Source organism: Camarhynchus parvulus, chromosome 2 (genome assembly GCF_901933205.1).
Source record: "Camarhynchus parvulus chromosome 2, STF_HiC, whole genome shotgun sequence".
Lineage (NCBI taxonomy): Eukaryota > Metazoa > Chordata > Aves > Passeriformes > Thraupidae > Camarhynchus > Camarhynchus parvulus.
This window is the reverse complement of record NC_044572.1, coordinates 16,382,427-16,401,515: the sequence shown is the minus strand read 5'-3', so window position 1 is coordinate 16,401,515 and position 19,089 is coordinate 16,382,427. Positions and strand designations below refer to the sequence as shown.

At 47.4% G+C, this 19,089-nt stretch overlaps 2 protein-coding genes across 4 annotated transcripts in view; both read right to left on the bottom strand.

Annotated features, from left to right (window-relative positions):
* The window catches only part of MKX (mohawk homeobox), a 50,955-nt gene extending 34,127 nt beyond the window's left edge, over window positions 1–16,828 (bottom strand). For 2 of the 3 annotated variants that reach the window (XM_030971158.1, XM_030971160.1), the window contains exons 1-5: window positions 15,835–15,932; window positions 15,356–15,602; window positions 13,203–13,362; window positions 4,859–5,012; window positions 3,301–3,636 (exon numbers count right to left, since the gene is read on the bottom strand). In XM_030971158.1, coding sequence (XP_030827018.1) covers window positions 3,301–3,636; window positions 4,859–5,012; window positions 13,203–13,362; window positions 15,356–15,537 — 832 coding nt within the window. In that variant the 5' untranslated portion in view covers window positions 15,538–15,602; window positions 15,835–15,932. Of the gene's footprint in view, window positions 1–3,300; window positions 3,637–4,858; window positions 5,013–13,202; window positions 13,363–15,355; window positions 15,603–15,834; window positions 15,933–16,272; window positions 16,475–16,760 lie in introns of those variants that run through there. The other variant, XM_030971159.1, reaches the window with a different exon arrangement.
* Window positions 16,829–16,956: 128 nt separating this feature from the next.
* ARMC4 (armadillo repeat containing 4) overlaps window positions 16,957–19,089 on the bottom strand; it is an 85,490-nt gene continuing 83,357 nt past the window's right edge. The window contains exon 14 of the mRNA XM_030943926.1: window positions 16,957–17,322. Within this exon, the coding sequence (XP_030799786.1) occupies window positions 16,957–17,322 (366 nt within the window). The remainder of the gene's footprint in view (window positions 17,323–19,089) is intronic.

Sequence of the window (19,089 nt, the reverse complement as noted above, 5' to 3'; positions counted from 1 at the left end):
CTGCATCCACCAGGGCTCCCCGGGCATGGGGCAGGGCAGTGCAGGCACTGCACCCGCCAGGGCTCCCCGGGCATGGGGCAGGGCAGTGCGGGCACTGCACCCGCCAGGGCTCTGCTTGGGGCAGGGCAGTGCGGGCACTGCACCTGCCAGGGCTCTGCTTGGGGCTTGCTGCTCCTGCCCCAGCTCCGAAACTGCTGCCCACAAGCTCACAGTAATTGCACAGAGGTATAAAAGAGGCTGCTCTGCTGACAGTCAGTTATACAGCCTGTCCTTGATCTTTATGTGGGATTTCCCAGTTGCATGAAGCCGGAGTAACATATGGTCCCGTGTTTATAAGCATGTTAATGACTGAAATGGGAACCTCTACAACCCGTTTTCCTTATAAACTTTAAACTGCAATTTCTTGTTTTTGTTATTGGACGCTGCACGCATATGCCGTTAATTTGGCGCAGGCTGATGGGACACGCATGGCCACGCAGACCCCAGCGCTGGGCACACAAAAAAACCAGCTCCAGACACACTGCTGTACCTGAAATCACGGTCCAGCCCCTAATCAGAACCAGACAGGGCAAGGAAGCTTTCTTACTCATGATCTGCTACAAAAAGTTATCCTTCCAGGAAAGCACAATAATTAGTTTAAACTCCAGTGACTTCCCGTCCTTACAGGCACAATGACCTCGCCAAACATTTCTCAAAAATAAAACATCATCAGTTTTCACTCTGTGCTTTTTGAAATGCTGCTTAAAATGTCTTCATAAATTAAAATGTCTAGTAGAGACTTGACAATACTGCAACAGCTCCTTTGTGTTAACAATTAGCTGTTTTGCACTACAAAATATTGCAGTGTGGAACTTCTTGTAAGTGATGATATCTCACTTAAAAATATACTTGCCACTTTCAGGTGGGTAAGAGTGGTAAAGTCAGCCATACCCTGTCATTTGCTTAACCAAAATGTATTACAGCTGTTTCAACGAAAACAGATAAAGGTCTGGTACTGTGCTGCACTGGGAATTGCCAACCCAGGTATTCAAATTGCAAACAAAAAACATTTAAAAAGTATATCATCCTTATTTATCTCTCCCTACCTAACAATCATGTGGATAATTTAATCTATTTTAAGGTAATTTTCATAAATGGACAATACCTTGAAAATATATCCTTTCTTCATGAAAAGTTTAATTCCTGCATGTGTAACATCAGAAAATCATTAATGGGACTGTAATCTTATAACTGAAAAAAGCCCATTTGTACCTATATTTCCTGAATGTTCATACATATATAGCAGTGATATAGCAAAAAAGTAATGTATATATATATATATATCTCATATGTATATCATGTGTATATATATGATCTTTTTTTCTTTCTATATACTGCTTGTCTGCTTTCAAAGTGCAAAACCAATACAACCATATCCTATGAGCTGCTGGTCTGTTCTCAAAAAATGTGAAAATATGAAGGAAGATATTTAAGAATTGAACTAAATACAATCTCAAGAGGAGTTCCAGGAATGTCACTTAGGAACTTTAAGGACAAGTATACTAGTTTTTAGTCATTCCAGCACAGCTGGTGAATTTACACAGTTACAGTGTGCTGTCCTCAGCCTTCATATTAATGACCATATTTTTCAGTGCAGCTTAAAATTTGTCAAGAAGAACTTAATCCAGTAGCAAATTTATTATAAATTTTAGAAAGTCATTGCATCCATTTTTAGGTTATGGTACAAAGTACAGAAAAACAGAAGTTTACATATTTGAGCTTCTGCATCTGCTCTTGAGTAACTTTTCACTTAAAAATAAAGCTTGGCAGAAAATATACTTATAATGCAGACCAAATGCATTTGGTATGTTCAGAAAAAAGAAAAAAAACCACGAGCACAGAGAGTTTATTTTGAAACTTATTAATTGAGCATGCACTATTCTTTCTCTCCGTGAGACCCCATTTCTCTACAAGGTCCCCTCTCGTTCTCTGGTCATTCCCTACAACCTGCACACACAAACATCCTCCTAATCCCCACCAACAGAATTCAGCCTTGTGGCCCCTCCACATGGACAAAAAAAAAACCCCAGGAAATACGCCAGAAAAGAGAGAGCAAAGGCTGCAAACTGGAGAAGTTGCAAAAGTACCTGAACCTGCCTGCCAAGGAAGCCAAGGGGAACCAAGTGCAAAATCTAAATCTGTATTAGCTTTACTGCAAAATCCTCCAATACTTTTCAGCAATATCCATCCCTAAAGTGATGCTGCCCTCAGGGTGGTCCCTGGCAGAATAACCTGCCAAGAAAGGCCCAGGAAAACACAAGGGGCTGCTGCAATGAGTCAAAATCCTGAGACACTGGTGGAGACCTTCAGAGACTGGGGTGCAAAACGTCATATTTTTCAAAATTAATTTTTTTTTTACCTTATGTCCCAAAGAAATACAGAAGTTTCACAAGAGGAGCCTTCTAGCACCCCCTGACTCACGGGAATTTAGATTTACAGCAACTTATTGGCATGAACCAGGCAGTCCCATGTGCCTTGCTCTGACTGGTAACACAGCGGATGACATTACATCATGCTTGTATGTTTTTATTGATAAAATAATAAACTATGTGTAACCCTTCAAAAAACAGGAAGACAAGGTATTTAATGGCCAAGTCTGTGGCCCCTTAGCTCTGGAGAATGATGTAGAAATGAGTCTTCACTAATGCCTGTATCCCTAAGAGAAGCATGAGCACCAAAGGGTCACATACTGGACAAGGCACTCTCAGGACAGAAAGGTGCTGAACAACAGGGGAAGGTGTTCACACACATTCCACTGAAGGACATATGACTCATGTAAGTGTCACAAACAGCCATCTTGAAATTTCAAAGCCCTCTTCCTCCTCCCAGCTGTGGCCCTGGAGAACTTCAGTCCTCTAGTCCTCCCTTATTGTAATAGAATACGCAAGAGTTTTCTCCTTCCTTAGGCTCATCTTAGTGCTGACAAAAAGTGGCCTATAAGTATAATTTCAAAAATTATTCCCATTGCTCCATTTGAAAAGCAAACCAGCTTCATTAGCAGTCAATAACAGCATTTAACTGTAATACTGCAGGTAGAACTTCTCCAGAAAATGAAAGGGTGGACAGGACTTATCCACTCTGATACAAGAGGATGGACAGGAGTCATCCACTCTCATGCAAGATGGACAGGAATTATCCACTGTGATATGAGGGGATGTACAGAAGTCTCAAAAAAAGGCACAATCAGGTGACACTTATTCCAGGACCCAATGTCTACAGAAGATGTCTGTAATAGAAATCATGCAGAAAAATATCCCTTACCTGTCCGATAGACAAAATTGCCTTCTGTCTCTGATGATGATGGAGACACCAGTTCTTCCTCAAATTCATTGGAACTAAATGAACCAGAATGATTCCTTTGCCTTGTTTTTTCCATCATAGCTGCATTAGTAGCCATGACGTGTCTCAATGAGTCATTTAGGTACCGATTCAATAAGCTGCTTTTGTATTTGGGGGGTGACACGTAATCCTCATTGGCACTTGCTTCTGGTCTCACTCCTGTTTTTATTACTGAGCTTTCAGTTTTAATCACAGTGTGGTGAACTGGTTTGTTATATCCCCCTTCATTCATATGGTTTCTTGGAGGATTTTCTCCATCTGAAAACAAAAGAACAAAGATACAGTAATACATTGAGTATTTAATATTTAACACGAGGCTTTCTCTCCATGTTTGGTTATATTGTGATAAATATAACTAAAACTAAACAGTTACTTCAGCATTAGACACTGATTTTCATTTTCTTCTGCTTACACATTGCTCATAGTAGTTCCCATGATTCTCAGATGTTCCAGGTATTCTAAATTAATTAGCTATAGAAAAGTCTTTGAGTCTAATTTGTTCATGAGTAACAAAAGACAGCTAGAAAAAAATTGGAAAATGCCCTAACTCAATGATATGCATTTAAAAAGCTATGTGAATAGGCTGAATTATTACTATCATAACTTGAAATTTGGTTTGCCTCAACACCGCAGAATATTTAGGTACATTTGCTTAAACTGTACTCTTTTAATTGTTCTGCAAGCCATCTTTTCAAGGGAAGTGAGTAGAAATGTGAATACATTCCCACATTTTTCAAGAAATGTGAGTACAGACTGAAATTGGAACAAAGATATTTAAAATTGAGTACAGATTGAGACATACTCTTCTAAAAATTCACATACAGATTTCTGACAATGTTCTGTAGGATTTGTTCCTGTCATTGTATCTCCATGTCACAACTGTCTAAAAAAAGCACTCACAGACAGAATTAATACAAGAATTCTATTAAAAATACAGGGTACTTAAAAAAAAAATCCTGCTTTTGTTAATTTGAGTAAGAAAGAGAATTCCAGTACATCCTTTATGGAAAACAGCTGCTAGCAAAATATATCAAATAAATAAAAGTAATATTCAGTTTACCATCTAAGATATCCCACTAATCAACCCGTTAATGATGTATATTGCCATATACCTTCCACGAAGGAAAGCAACAGCCAAGTGATTTCTCATTTCTTTATACCAACAAATGTAATCAATTTTTTTCCTTTAATGCAGACTAAAGGAATGGGCTTGTAGAACGTAGTGAACAAAGAATTCTCTTTCTAGCAACAATGAAATATAATAACACACAGCCAGATTGCCACCTCGAACAACTTACACAGTCCTGCTTTGTAGGCTGCACAGTAGCTGGGAGCCAAAAGAGGCACCTAATTCACAAGAACAATAAAGGCAGATCCACTGGAGGTATTTGTGATTAAAAATTAGAGCTAACTTAGAGTATCTAACACTTTCTAAATATATTTTAATCAGTTTAAAATCGATAAAAGATCATCAACAAACCTTCAGAGCAGGAGTCATCGCTGCTGACGCTGAGTCTCTCAGCATTTCCCTGAACATATTTGTTGTACAGTTTTATTCGCAAAGCCCAGCTCAGGTCTGGCTGCCTGACAGTGTTCTTCAGGCGACGTCTTGCATTGGCAAACCAGTTTGATACCTGCATACAAATGTCTCTATTAGCTTCCCCTGAAAATTAGGCAAATCAACCAACCCATAGAGCCCTCAAGAGTTTTATGTATGCTTCAAGGGGACCACAAACAGGAGAAATATGAACAGAAGTCCACGAAATTACCACTGAGCAGAGCAGGAATCTCATACAGGAAGGCAATTTAAGGTTTCCCACCCTTCCCAAGTGTTAGCAAAACCACATTATCACAAGATTTCAATTAAGGTGGCCCAAATACCAGTTTTATATTAATTTTTTTTAAATTTTAAAGATAAAACCCTGAACTTCTAAGATGAACCTTTAACATATTACCAACTTCCTAAATTAAACTAATATCTAATATTCAGGAATTTCCTTTGATATTTACATAGGCTACAATAAAGCTATTGAACAGAAAAGACATTCTAAATTTGTATATATAAAAGCCCTTGTTTTATATATATATAAAAGCCCCAAATTCTCCCTTCACTTTAACAGAACTCTTAGTCTGATAAGCTGTGGGCATCAGGAGAGTTTTACACAGAGTACAACGTACTTTGACTCACTGCAGAAATCCACCATTTGCTCTACAGCGAAGCTGATTTTACAAACTCTTTTTGTCAGGAACAGTTTAAAATATAAGATGCAATTCCTCACAAGGTGACTACTAAACAATAATCTGCTTTGTCTTCCCATCTTCAAAGCATTTTCTAGAGTTTGACTTCGCAAAATGGGTTCATGTCAGTATCCCTCTAGCATACAGGCTCATTACAAAGTCAGGCGCAAACACAAGTATTTCACAGTGTTTTAGGCACTGAATGAGCAAAAAGGCACAGTCTACCCTTCAGTGCCAGCAGTGAAAATTAAACCACCAAATGGGATGCGTGTACTTGCAGTGACTTTGCATGAAAGCACACCTAGAAAATGCTGGCATTGATTCTACTGCAACTCAAAAAGATAGAAAATAGAAAATACTGACAACTCTATCTTTACTATGAGCAAGAGCAGAGGCAAGTGACCTACATTCTAATGATACTTGCTTAATGATAAATAAGGTGTTCAAAGTACTATTTAACCCTGGCAGGAATAAGTGCATTTTGACATGACCTCTGCAAGAAGGAGGCAGAGTAGCATCACTTGCAAAGGAGAATGTGAAGAATGTTAGCAGCCCATAGCCCTGTTCACATCTTTGTGTTGTGAACACGCACAAAGAGAAAGCCAGACTACTGTTGTCATATTCTGACCTGGGAATGATCACACCATTTAATTTACCTCAACCTGCAAAGCAAGTTCATACATGTTTTATCAATACATGCTACCCCACCTAACAGAGAGCCAAACTGTAGACCTTAGTGCTGGATTTTGGCCCTAGTTTTGTCATCTGCCTGTTGTAGCTAAGGTTACTGTATAAATCCCACAGAAATAATTGTCTAATTATTCTGGATCAATAATCTCTTCTAAAGCGATTATGAGAAAAATAAACACTATGTGCCTATAGAAAAAGCAAAGCTTTAGTTCAGAATCCCAGCTAGAACTTAGCAGTGCTGCCTTATGCCTGTCACTTTGATTTGACTTAAAATCACGTTTACATGGAACAGGGTTCCACTGAAAATACGGTGAGCACTGGATCAGTGCTCAGATGGCAAACACATAACATTACAAGCCATGTAGTTTACTATGACAGGTTAGAAAACCAAAACTGTAGCTGGCAAAGTAATTCTAAGTCTCTTCAGAGGCTACTTGCTTGTAATCTTAGTATTTACACAGTAATTTTTACAGCAAATGAGATAGGGTGGGCTGGAATCCATGCACTTTCTAATGCTGTTAGCAAAGTCACACCAGACTGCTGAGCTGAAGCAGCAGTCATCTGCTGCATGACAGTGTAATTCTGAAATTAAGTATTTAACAGTAGAGATGGATCAATCCAGCATCCCAATCAACAGCATTGCAGTTCCTGTAGCATTTTACCAAACTGACAGCTTTCCAACCTCTCACAATAAAGATTTCATTATGCTTCATTCTATTACATATTGAAATTTTTCATCAGTGAAGTGCCATTTACAGAAAAGATAGGGTAGTATTAGTGTGATTCATACATAAAAGCAATTAAATTTAGCAGGAGTGATTTCTGCATGGTACTCTTGGTTTATTTTGGGCTCATTCTTCCCATGCCATTGCTTTGCTTTCTGCATATCAATATGAAAAGATGAGTCATATTTTGTCTTATGCTATGAGAGAAGGCAATAGTAGTATTTGATCATTATTTCATAATGAGATAAATATATTGCACATTGTCCTCCTGCTCTTTATGGAGCAGATGATTTTAAATGCCATCACACATCACATACAAGACAATCAGGGGAATAGGCCCAGCCAGCAAGGATTTGTGAAAGGCAGGTTCTGCTTGACCAACCTGATTTCACCTATGACAGTGTGACCACTTAGTAGACGAGAGAAAGACTGTGGATGTGTCTACCTAGATATCAGTAAAACCTTTGACAATATTTCCCACAGCATGTCCTGGAGAAGCTGGCTGTCCATGGCTTGGATGGGTGTGCTCTTTGCTGGGCAAAAAACTGTCGGGACTGCTGGGCCCAGAGAGGGTTGGTGAATGGAGCTGCATCCACCTGGTCACTGGTCACCAGTGGTGTTCCCCAGGGCTTGGTACTGGGAGCCAGTTATGTTTAACAGCTTTATCATTGATCTGGATGAGAGGATCGAGGGCACCCTTAGTCAGTTTGCAGTGATGCCAAACTGGGTGGGAGTGTTGCTCTGCTGGAAGGTTCCACAGGGGATCTGGACAGGCTGGATCCATGGGCCAAGGCCAGAGGTTCTACAAGGCCAAGTGCCTGCCCCGGGTCACAACAATCCCTGCAGTGCCACGGGCTGGGGGAATTGGATGGAAAGATGCCCTCTGGAAAAGGATCCGAGGGTGCTGGTGGACATCAGCTGAACGTGAGCCAGCAAGTGTCAAGGTGGCCAAGAAAGCCAATGGCACAGCAATAATGTGGTGTCAGAGACTGCAATCCTTTGGCTTACGGTCTGGTTTGCATCTTAATTCGGGCAGAGGCATTTCTAACAATTTCAAGAACTGGACCATAACATGTGGCCAGCAGGACCAGGGCAGTGATTGTACCCTTGTGCTTAGCACTGGTGAGGCTGCAGCTTGAGTTCTGGGTCTAGTTCTGGGCCCTTCAATTCAGGAAGGACACTGAGGTGCTGGATAGAGTCCAGAGAAGGACAATAGAGCTGGGGAAAGGTCTGGAGCACAAGTCTGATGAGGAACAGCTGAGGGATCTGGGGGGGTTTAACTTGGAGAAAAGGAGGCTCAGGGAAGATCTTATTGCTCTTTACAACTACCTGAAAGGAGGTTGTGGGTGGGGTGTCAGTCTGTTTTCCCAAGTGACAAGTGATAGGACAAGAGGAAATGGCCTCAAATTGAATCAGGGGAGGTTTAGATTGGATATCAGGAAAAATTTCTTTACAGAAAGGGTTGCCAGGCATTGGAACAGGCTGCCCAGTGAAAGTTACCATGGTTGAGTCACTGTCCCTGGAGGTATTCAAAAGAAATGTGGACAGGGTGCTTAGGGACATGGTTTGGCAGTGGACTTGCCAGTGCTGGGTTAACGGTTGGGCTCAATGATTATAAAGGTCTTTTCCAAACTAAATGACTCTATCATGCTGAAAGAACCTCAAGCCAGCTTTTAGAAGAGAAACCTTTAACTAAAGCAAGGAGCAGCAAACTCACTCTAGAAACTCTTATCCCAAATGCAATTACAACAAGGTCCATTAAAGCTTCAAAAGAAAGGAAAGTTAGTCAAACCCATTTAAGAGATTTTTAGACTTAATCTATAATGGGGTAATCTCTAGCTGCTTTCCAGCTTTTGGGCACTGGTGCATGTTGCTGGAAAATCCTGATTTCTAAGACATCATGAGAGTCAACACCTCCCTCACTCTTCAGTCTTGGACAGCCTCCAGGTGTGTGGACTGGACCAGTCAGCACGCTCACCCTGACCTCCATCTGCCTCCTTCAAAGACAACAACAGTTTTACCACTCATTTCAACCAGGCCCAAATCTTACATTGTCAATCCATGTGGTCTTTAAAAACCTGCCTGTCCACTGCTGTAGGTCCCACTCACAAAGAGTGCCAGTTTGCAACACACTTACCTAAACCATTACAAAAAGGAACAAGCAAAGCTGCCAAAAATGCTCAACCTTTCCCATGGTCCCAAGCTGCGCTACTGTGATCTCCAAAAATAACTTTAAAAATACAACAAAAAATTATTTAGATAAAAGCCAGTGGGAAAGTCTTTGTCACATAAACCTCCCAAGAAGTAAGTATCTTGAAAAAACACATGATGAAACTCACTATTCTTGTAAAGTAACAATCCTGTAGTTCTTTGAGAAGTAAAAAGACAAAATCCAAGGGGAACGATAATAGATGTGCTTTCCAGCATTCATTTTTTTACAGCAGTTCAGTTGTTCTCTAAGAGCATCAGGTACTTATATCAGCATCATGAAATATTGACCCTCTGGCTTTACTTCTGAAGACACATCTTCAATTTTATTGTAATTTGTTCTGCTTCAGTGCTTAACAGCAGCCAAACTTTCAGAAAGAGAACAGACATCAAGTGATTCACCTCCTCCAGTAATCCAGATATGCCTTTATAAATCTGAACATTATTAAATCCATAGCAGCACATGACTGATATACAAATCTTTGTATTGAAAAACCTTCTTTCCAACAATACACATATTCATATTTCTTTCTGGAAGGAATATACTGCCATTTTTCTTTTTTATTTCACAAGAACATCTAAACCAAAATTTAAAATAAAATAAATCAAACACTATGGTAATAATACAAATGAAAATGTAGCATATTAATAGGACAAGTTATTGGATTCTGAATTGGAATCTAATTGGAGTAAAATATAAAATGCCTTTTCAAACGATATTGCTTTTTTGGTTTCCTGCTTTGGCAGTTGTGGAAGTAGAAAACTTTGGACTGCTGGACTGAAATCTGCAATAACATTTGCCTTGAGGACTCCCAAAGACCTTGTTGGCCTGCACAGGAGTAAGTTAGCCCAGAATTTGCCCCAGGTTTTGCTGCTACTACTTAAGAAACAAGATGATTTATGATTCCTGCAAAATCCTACCTCCTTGAAAGAGTCTGACTTTTCTTCAGCACTGCAGTCAGACATGCATCTGGAAAAGTCCCCTCGCTGTCCCACTGCACCCAAGAACAGCGGGGTAGGCCAACGTATTAGTAAAGTAGAACAAATTAATTTAAAATCAGCCAACTGAGTGATAGAAAAACTAGTGAAAATAAAGCTGTGGAAGATTTGACATGCAGATACAAAAGTTATTAGTCATTAGCATGTCATTAGTTTGTCCTAATAACAAAAGTAAAAAAAAAAACAGGGCTGGATGTTCACCTCTTTGTCTCACAGAAGAATTGGTTTTATCTATACCATGTACTAAAAAAAGCTCCTTTGGATAGATGGTACATATTGGAATAAGGTTCGTTAGATGAAAGAAAAGCACAGGGAGGAGAGTATGATCAAAGCACAGGGAGGGGAGTATTACATCTGTATGATCAAAATTACTGTGACCACCATCATCTTCCAGGCAGCTGCTGAAGACCTTTTCCAAGGTCGTCAGTCAGGTGAAAAACAAAAAAACACCCCAACCATTCATTCCCTAAATGGGATTTGTCAGAAACTCAGAAACTCAAAGGGATATTCAACAGTAACTTTTGCCTTTCCTATGGCTTGTGACGACAAGGTGTCAGCACGCGAGGGATGCTGGGGAGAGGCAGCAGCTGTCAGCAGACAACAGCCTCCACAGGAGGGGAAAGCTGTGGGAGCAAACACCACGGGACAACACTGAGAAATGTAAAAAGTGTAGGAAATATGAGACAGGTCAGCGAATGTGAAGGCCTTTAACCCAGAGGAAACATCATACACTGATTCCTGGTTCTCCAGTGATGGCCAACAATATTACTAGATTAGAAGAACAATTTATAGGCAACCCTGGTTGATTCTTTTGCAAAGTGCCCCTCCTGGGACAGAAGCAAAACTTTCCAACAGACCCACAGCCCAGTCCCAAACCTCCTCTTGGTAACACCACTCATCTGAAAGAGCACAGCCTTCAGGAAAGCTATTTCAGATGTACCCAGTGTGACTGGGACCACACCCTGCCATACTCTCTCTCACTCTTAGAGAACAAAAATTTTGAACTGAATTACAATCTGGTTCTTTCTGAGCATCAAAAAAGTAGGGTGTAGGGTGTAGGGTGTGTGTTGTTTAGCTCTTTGTGGCTCAGGAATTACTGCTGGTGCCAGACATATGTATTTACATCTCATACAGATGCTATTGAATTCCTGGATTAAAAGAGCGTTGCACAAAAAAGATGAAAAAAACACCTGGGATTTCTCTTTGATGTTGTGCTTCTGTAAATGAAGATAGATATGGCTGTTTGCACAGTTCTTTCAAATATTACAGTTCATAGAAACAAAACTGGTCAAATTCACCTTCAGCGTAAATCCACTAGAGCCACAGGGCTCTAACAGAACTAAAAGCAGCCCTCCCTGGTTCTTTTTAATTTTATTCTACACTTTATGTAGATCATAAAACTCTGTGGAGAAGTGGCCATGGCTCACTTGATGCTTTTATAAAGGCTAACACTTCTCATCCCCATCAGGATTTATCAAAGCTGCCACGAGAGAAATCCTGCAAAACCCCACCAGTTCTTTTCCCTTTGCTGTTTACTCTGAGGCATTTTTAAAAGAACAGCAGAACTCCTCAAGATGTCACTAATGTGAAAGTGTCCCAACACATATTATGGATATATGTTTTAAATCTCATGTAAAAATATAGGGGTATTCTAAGGGCCATAGTCCAATAAAATACTCCTATTGAATTGAGCCATTGAAGGGATAGTGTTTATGTAATCATAGTTTAAACCTTTCATGTCTATTTTTTAAAAGCAAGAGAAGTTGTTTTAACTATATCTTCCAGTTATAACTGGCATTTTCTGAGACATTAATATTATTTTTGTCAAAGCTATAGTGTTTTTCCTAGTGCAATAGTTTCATAGTGAGGTACTGAAGTGTAAAAATTTCCCATTTTGCCATTACTAGAACTGAAATTCATAGTACAGGTTTTTTGTTTTTTTTTTGAAGGGGCACTCAAAATAATAAAGCTGAATTACCACCTGTTTTTTTCTAATACTTTAGGTTACTTTGATCTCTTTGTGCTTTTTGCAAAGTGACACATAATGTGTTAGGCAGAGTGATGAGGACCCAATCCTGCAAACACATGGGTTTCATTTTACACACCTAGCAGTAGCTTGCAGTAAGGAAATTAGATTATTCACAATGCATAAATCTTTGCAGCATCCAGACTTGAGATAGCATCACTTGGCAACTGATAGCGTTTAACCACATATTTCAGTAGAGTACCAGATGGCAAAGAGAACAAAGAAGTGAGATTTATAAACATTTGCAGCAACATTTATACCTCTTACAGCAAAACTGCCAGGCACTTCAGGGGAGAATTACCTGAGAGCAAAACAATTACTCCCCATGTCTAACTATATTACAATGATAATTCCTGCAAGACTGTGTGTGCTGAGCCAGTGCACACAGTGTGTATGGTAACGCTGATGTCTGTGCAACAGGTGATGACAATGATTATCAGAACAATAGAACAGTTTCCATCCTACCCCCTTTTCAAAAGGGAAGAGTAGTTCCCTGAAATTTCCTTAACAATTTCTATCCTGTGCTGAATTCTCCCATGACTGATATTTTTTACTTGAGAATTTTTAAACACTAAGCAAAAATATTTTCATTGTATTTATGAATGAGATGAAAGGATGAGGGCATCTATTCCTAGGAGTGCGAGCACACACTTTTTGCTGATCGTCTTTAGCAGTTCTCCAGCCACGATAGCTAAGATATGGCAATTCTTGTTTGAGAGAGACAGTGGGGAGCTGGAGTGGGGAGCCCAGGGAAGAGTTGAAGAAGGATGTGCACAGAACCCTGGTCTTGCTGGCTGCACCGATGCTCCCCGATACCCAGCACTGTCCTTTGCTCAGCTCACAGAGGAGCTTTGGCAGATGCTGTCCCCATCCCTCCCGTCCATGAAACGCCTCGGAGTGGCTTTTAGAGGTGGGGGGTAAGGGGTTCCCTTCCTTACCTGCACCAGGGTCATCTGGGAGCCGAGGGCCAGCAGAATCTTCTCCGTCTTGGTGGGGTATGGGTTGTCGCGGTGCTTGTAGAGCCACTGCTTGAGCGGCCGCGCCATGTCCTGCAGCGCCTGCCGCTTGTGCCGCACCTTCCCGCCGCTCTGCCGCGCCCTGCCGCGGAGAAGGGGCGCTGAGGAGCGGAGCGGCGGGACACCTGCCCGCTGCCCGTGCCCGGCCCCGGGCCCTGCCCGTTGCCCGCCTGCCCCGGGCTCCCCTGCGCGGGCGCGGTAGATGCGCCCCGTCCGAGGGGGGACCCAGCTCGGGGTACCCAACCCCGGAGAAGCCGAGCCCGGTCCTCGCGGGGTGTTCGAGGATTTCCACAGCCACAACCCTCGGCCCAGACGATAGCTCAAGAGAAGGTGATGCCAGCAGCTCCCCGAACTCCCCGTGCAGGGTCTGGGCCAGCGGACTCGGAGCTGGTGAATGGCCGCGGTGATGCTGCGGGCCCGGGCGGCGGCCCCGCGGGGATTTCAGCGGGGCCAGGGCTCCGCCGGTGCGAGTGTCCCGATGTTTTCGGTGCTCGGCACCTGACCGGAGTGTGGCCGGTCTGTCTACAGAGGGGCTTTCCAGCGCGGCCAGGCCGCACCTCGCACGGCCGGCCGCGCATCCCGCAGCTGCGGTGCGCGTTACCCCGGGGCCAGCCCAGCCTGATTTCCTCGCCCGGGGTTATTTCCCGCTGACGCTCAAGAGTTACCCGGGGCACCGAGCAGCTCCTGGATCATTTGCCCCCTCGGAGCCGGCGGCGAGCGGTGCTCCTGGAGGAGCTGGCATGCCGCTCCCAATGCCGCCGGCAGCGACGCGAGGCAGCCCGCAAAGCCCCGCGCCTGCCGAGTAACAGCGAATGCCGGGGGAACGAAACCCGGGTTCCAATTAAAAAAAAAAAAAAGTTCCTTTGTAAATAAAGGCCTACAATAAAAAGTGAGTGAACAAGATCGGAGGAGTGCTAAGCAAAGCCCGGAGTAGGGCTGGGGCCGGCGGCAGCGCTGCGGGGCGAGGGGGCTCCGGGCGGCGCTGGGCGCCGCTGGCGGCGGCAGGGGGCGCCCCGGGGCCGGGCTGGGCCGCGCCGCCGCCTCGCCGGGTCCCGCGGCTGCCCCGGGATCGGCCGCAACATCCCGGTGACACAACACACACCTGCGTCCTGTGCGCCAGCAGCGCCGGTAAAACTGCGAGCTGATGCAATCGCTACGGTGGAAATTGGTCACTACAAGCAACTCCCCCGGACTCCGCGGTTTCGCAGCCGCCTGACTGTGCTCCTCGATCTTTACTTTGTAACGCGGACCCGAAATGTCTGGTCAGCGCACGGCAGTTCAACCCTCCGAGCTACGGCTGTCAACACGCCGGAGCTCGCACGTCCTCTCATCACCTATTATTTCACCTGTTCCAGCATCAAAAAAACCAAAACAAAACAAAAAACCTGCCCCCCCCAAAAAAAGCAACAAACCAAAAAAAACACCCCCCAAAAACCGGCTTCGGGCGGCTTAGCCTCAGCTGCCGTTTTAGCAAACCCGATCCTAATATCAGTTATCCAGCCCTCGACTGGCACCGCGCTAGTCCGATCTAAATCCCATCCCGGTAACGCACGGACAGCGCAGCTCCTTCCCGCCCGTTCGCTCGGCGCGCGGCGAGCCCGCGGGGACGGCGGAACAAGTGCCGGGGCCGCGCCGTGCCCGCCGCCCCAGCCCCGCTGCCACGGCACTGCCGGCGGGGATCGGCCGCGCCGCCGCCTCGGCCCCCAGGTCTCACACGTCCCGCCTGGCGCCTCCGTTTTGGAGACTTTAATCAGATGAAGCGCCCGAGCAAGCCGGTGGAGCCCCGGTGTTCCCGGTTTGCTTCTGTTCGGAGGCAGAGGGGGAGGTCAAGCACAGCCGGATAGGAGCGCTCTGTCTGGTACATTGCAGCCCAATCGGACGCCCCTGCATCACCTATTGCCGGAATTTCCCACCGTAGCTGTGGAATGAGAATCCCAGAAAATACGAACCCGGGGCCGCGGGCAAAGACCCAGCTAGAAACCCATCTCACAACCCCAAATCGGCGACGCGGCGGCCGGGAGCGCAGGGCCGCCCCCGAAGCCGGTGCGCGGCGCGGAGACGAGCGCACGGCATACCCCGTCCGCCGGTTGCGCAGGCTGAGGCTCTCCTTGATGGACGGGCTGTCGGGGAGCAGCACCTCGGCGTGGTGCGGGCCCTCCACCACTCCCACGTAGGACCGGCCGCTCCGCTCCCGCTCCTTGGCGTCCTCCTCGAAAAGCACCTGGCCGCTGAGCTTGCTGAAGACGATGGTGTTCATGGTGGGGGGCTGGGGGCCGCCGTCGTGCTGGCCGCCGGCTCCGAGGTGCGGGGGCTCGCTGTGCGCTGCGGGGAGGCGGCAGCGGTCACCGGGCAGCCGCGCCGAACCGCCGAGACCCGCCCGGCGCGACCGGCGGGGGGGCAGCGCGGAGGCACCGGGCGCCGCCTGCCCACCCACGGTGGGGGGAGGCAGCCCGCCCCTCCCACGGCCCGGCCCGCTCTCACGGCCCCCCCACCAACCCCGGTCCGCTTCCTCGGCCCGGCCCGCTCCCACGGCCCGGCCCGCTCCCACTCGCACCTCGCCGCCAGCCTCCGCCGCGCTCTTCGCTCTGTGTCGCAACAGTTCGGAGCGCGGGTTTTCTGTCGGCTTTGGTGTTTCTGTCTCGCTTGCTCTCTCTCTCTCACTCCTTTTTCCCCCCCTTTTCCCTTCCCTTTTCCTCCCTTCCCCTCCCCCGGAATGATTTTCTCCTTCCCCCTCCCCGAACGGGGAGGGAAACAAATTGTTTTTAACGACCACCAAATGCGCAGAGCCGGCGCCCGGAGGCATCGCCGCCGCGCAGCCACTCACACTGTAGGGACTGCCGCTCCCCTTGGCCGGGGGGAGTCACGGCTGGCCAGGGGACCCCGGCAGCCCCTGCCAGGACACGGCTCCTCCCGGGCAGAGCGGCGTCGAGGGGCGGGAGGAGTCCGGCCAGGGGCATCTGAGGGTACGGCAGTGCACGGCTGGGCAGCTCACCGTCTGTATGGGGGAGCCTCCCGGGGAAGGCGGCTGAGGACACCGGCTGATGTCACGCTGACCGCAGGAGAGACCCCCGTCGGGGGCGCGAGGCGTAGCCACAGCCCCGTGCCACTCATTAACACCGGTGTTTAATGATGCCATGCCAGGAACCGTCTCCCACCACGCTTCCCCGTCTTCTCTTGTGAGTCGTGTGTCCCCCCTGCAAGCCCAAGGGCTGTAAATTAGCCCGCAGTCCAAGCCAGGAGACAGCCCGCTGCCTTTAGCATCCCGGGCGCGCTCCCGCAGAGACACGATGCTCAGCTACCGGCCGTGCCTACGGTCGCCCCCTGCCCGCTCCCACGGGTGTGCCCCTGTTCCCCCGGCCCCGCCGCTCCGCACCCCCTGCACCCCCGCAGCCCTGCGGAGCAGCAGCCCCGGCCCGCCGGGCTCAACGCTTTGGTTTTCTGCGCGCAGGAACGAAGAAGATGGCCACAGTCAATATTTACAAGGATGTAATTCAGACGGTATTTGACCGCCGCGGGTGAACGGGAGCAGCCGTCTGCGCCGGCGGGCCCGGCGGGACGTGCGCGGCGCGGATCCCCCGTGCGGGCACCAGCCGCGACTCCCGCTCTCCATGGCACCTCTCTGTCCCTGTCCTTGTTCCCGCAAGCGTGGCCCCAAAGTACCTGAGCCTGCATACCGCTACCACTCGTATCCCCCGCCCGCTCCATCAGCCTGGCCTTTCCCTCCCGTTTCCCTGGGCTGCAGAGCCAGCGCGGAGGGTGCGCGGATCTCCGCTGGCTCGGCGCTGCGGCGGTGGGGACGGAGGGGGCAACATGCGGCGCTCTGCGGACCGACCCCGGGGCTCAGCCGCCGTGGGGTCCTTGTGGGGCTCACCGCCATCCCGTCACCCCGCCGCCACGGCTGCGTGACGTCACGGCCGCTATCGGTGACGTCACACAGCCACAGGCATTGGTGAAAGGGTTCCTGGAAGAGGGGCAGCTTGGCGTCGGGATTCACCGACCCGACTGTAATTTCTCCATTTGCTGATGGGAAGCAGGGAGGAGGCTGGGGAAGGGCAATGCATTGAAGATGCCCCGATGTCCAGGGAGAAAAATTACTGTCCCCAAAATGGGGAGGAAAAGACACCGAACAACTTGCTGCCAGTCCCCTGCTGAGAAAACAGAAGGTCCAAAAATGTAAATAACCACGTGAATGCTCCTGTGCAGGCTGTGCATCCTGCACTTCCACAGACTTCTGGGCAAAGCCCTGGGAAGGCTGTCCCTCAGGACATGACTTGGCCAGAGCATGCAGGAGCCACTGGGGGAGAAGCAGGCACGGGGGAGCAGTGTGGGGCAAATGCCTTCTGATAGAGTGAGCTAACATGCTGATTAGGAGCTTCATGCAAAACATGCAGCTCTGATCATTACAATGCTCAGATGAACAGCTTATGACATATAAGCATAGTTATAATTATGTCACAGCAAAAGGAGTCTTAGAAAGTGACAGGTTTGACCAAAATCAAGCTCCCACGGGAAGGTGATCTCAGTCATTCACAGTCTCAGACAATTGTTTGCTCTGTTGTCATCCCAGTCCCCCCTCCAAACCCCTCTAGCACAGCAGGGGTGATCCTCTCTGCTAGGTCAGGCACAGGTTCTGGTCCCCAGAGCCTGAGGGGAGGTGCAGATGGGGCATGGCATGTTCCTGTGGGCCCTGCAGGCTGAGGCAGGCTCTGGAGAAGGGGCAATCCATGCACTGGCAGGGTACTGAGCAAGTGCCCCTGGAAGAGCCTTCCCTCTGTCTGTCCACCGTGGTGGAATGCATGCTCATTCCCTGTGTGGTGACTCAGGAGGATCTGGGAAGGCAAGAATATTCCTTCCCTGTGGCCACTGATGTTGGTGCTGCCTGGGTATGGGCTTGGAGGATCGCTGCACTTGCAGGGTATGTGGCTGTCCTCAAGGACATGAGGGGTCCCCAGGAGTGGTGGAAATGTGCACCGCTCACCTGCCTGCCCGTCCAGAGCTGGGCTGGCACGGGCAGCCAGGGCAGCAGGTCACTGAGGGCCTGGCAGATCCCACACCCACACTCAGAATAAATCACAGCAGCAAGAGCTGAGGGCAGAAATCACCATTTGGAAAGCGGTTCTGGAACAAAACAAAAGCGTGTGTGGGGCAGGCTTTACCAAACGTGGTGAGGCAGTGGCAGGAGCAGTTGGCACTGCGGCGCCTCACAAGCCTCTAAAGCAGTGAGATCTCCCAAATCATCACATGTAAATCTCACACACGCCCGCCCCCTCCATATTTTATTACATAGATCACAGTTGGAAAGCTTAAATGAAAACAGTGTTTCTATTTCCAGAGCTTGTTTAACATCGTGAATGTGATACAAACTGTGGGCTTCATGTTTTTAATTAAGGTTTCTTACCCTTCCATGCACGGAAAAAGAAGTCAACAGTTGCTGGCCGCATACCGCAGCCTGCAGCCGGCTCCCTTGAGGATGCAGCACCGGCTGATGGGAGCTCTGTGGCTCCCCTGCATCCCACAGTGGGACAGGAGCCCGGGGCACAGCAGGACTTCAGGCACCTGCCAGGCTGGACCTGCAAAAAACTCCCTGCCGCTCTTTGCAGCACCCCTTTATTGGCCCATGCTTGTGTGCCGGCTCCAGACAGCTGGTAGGCCAGGCTGGCATGCCAAAAAAGGGGCAGCAAGGCACATTTCCAAGGGATATCGTGCAGAAAGAGCCTAAAAGCGGTGCTTTGGGTCTTAATGTGTCCCACTGGAGGAGCCAGGAAAAAATCAACTGTGCTGTCAAGCCGAGAGGAGAATTTGCTCCTGA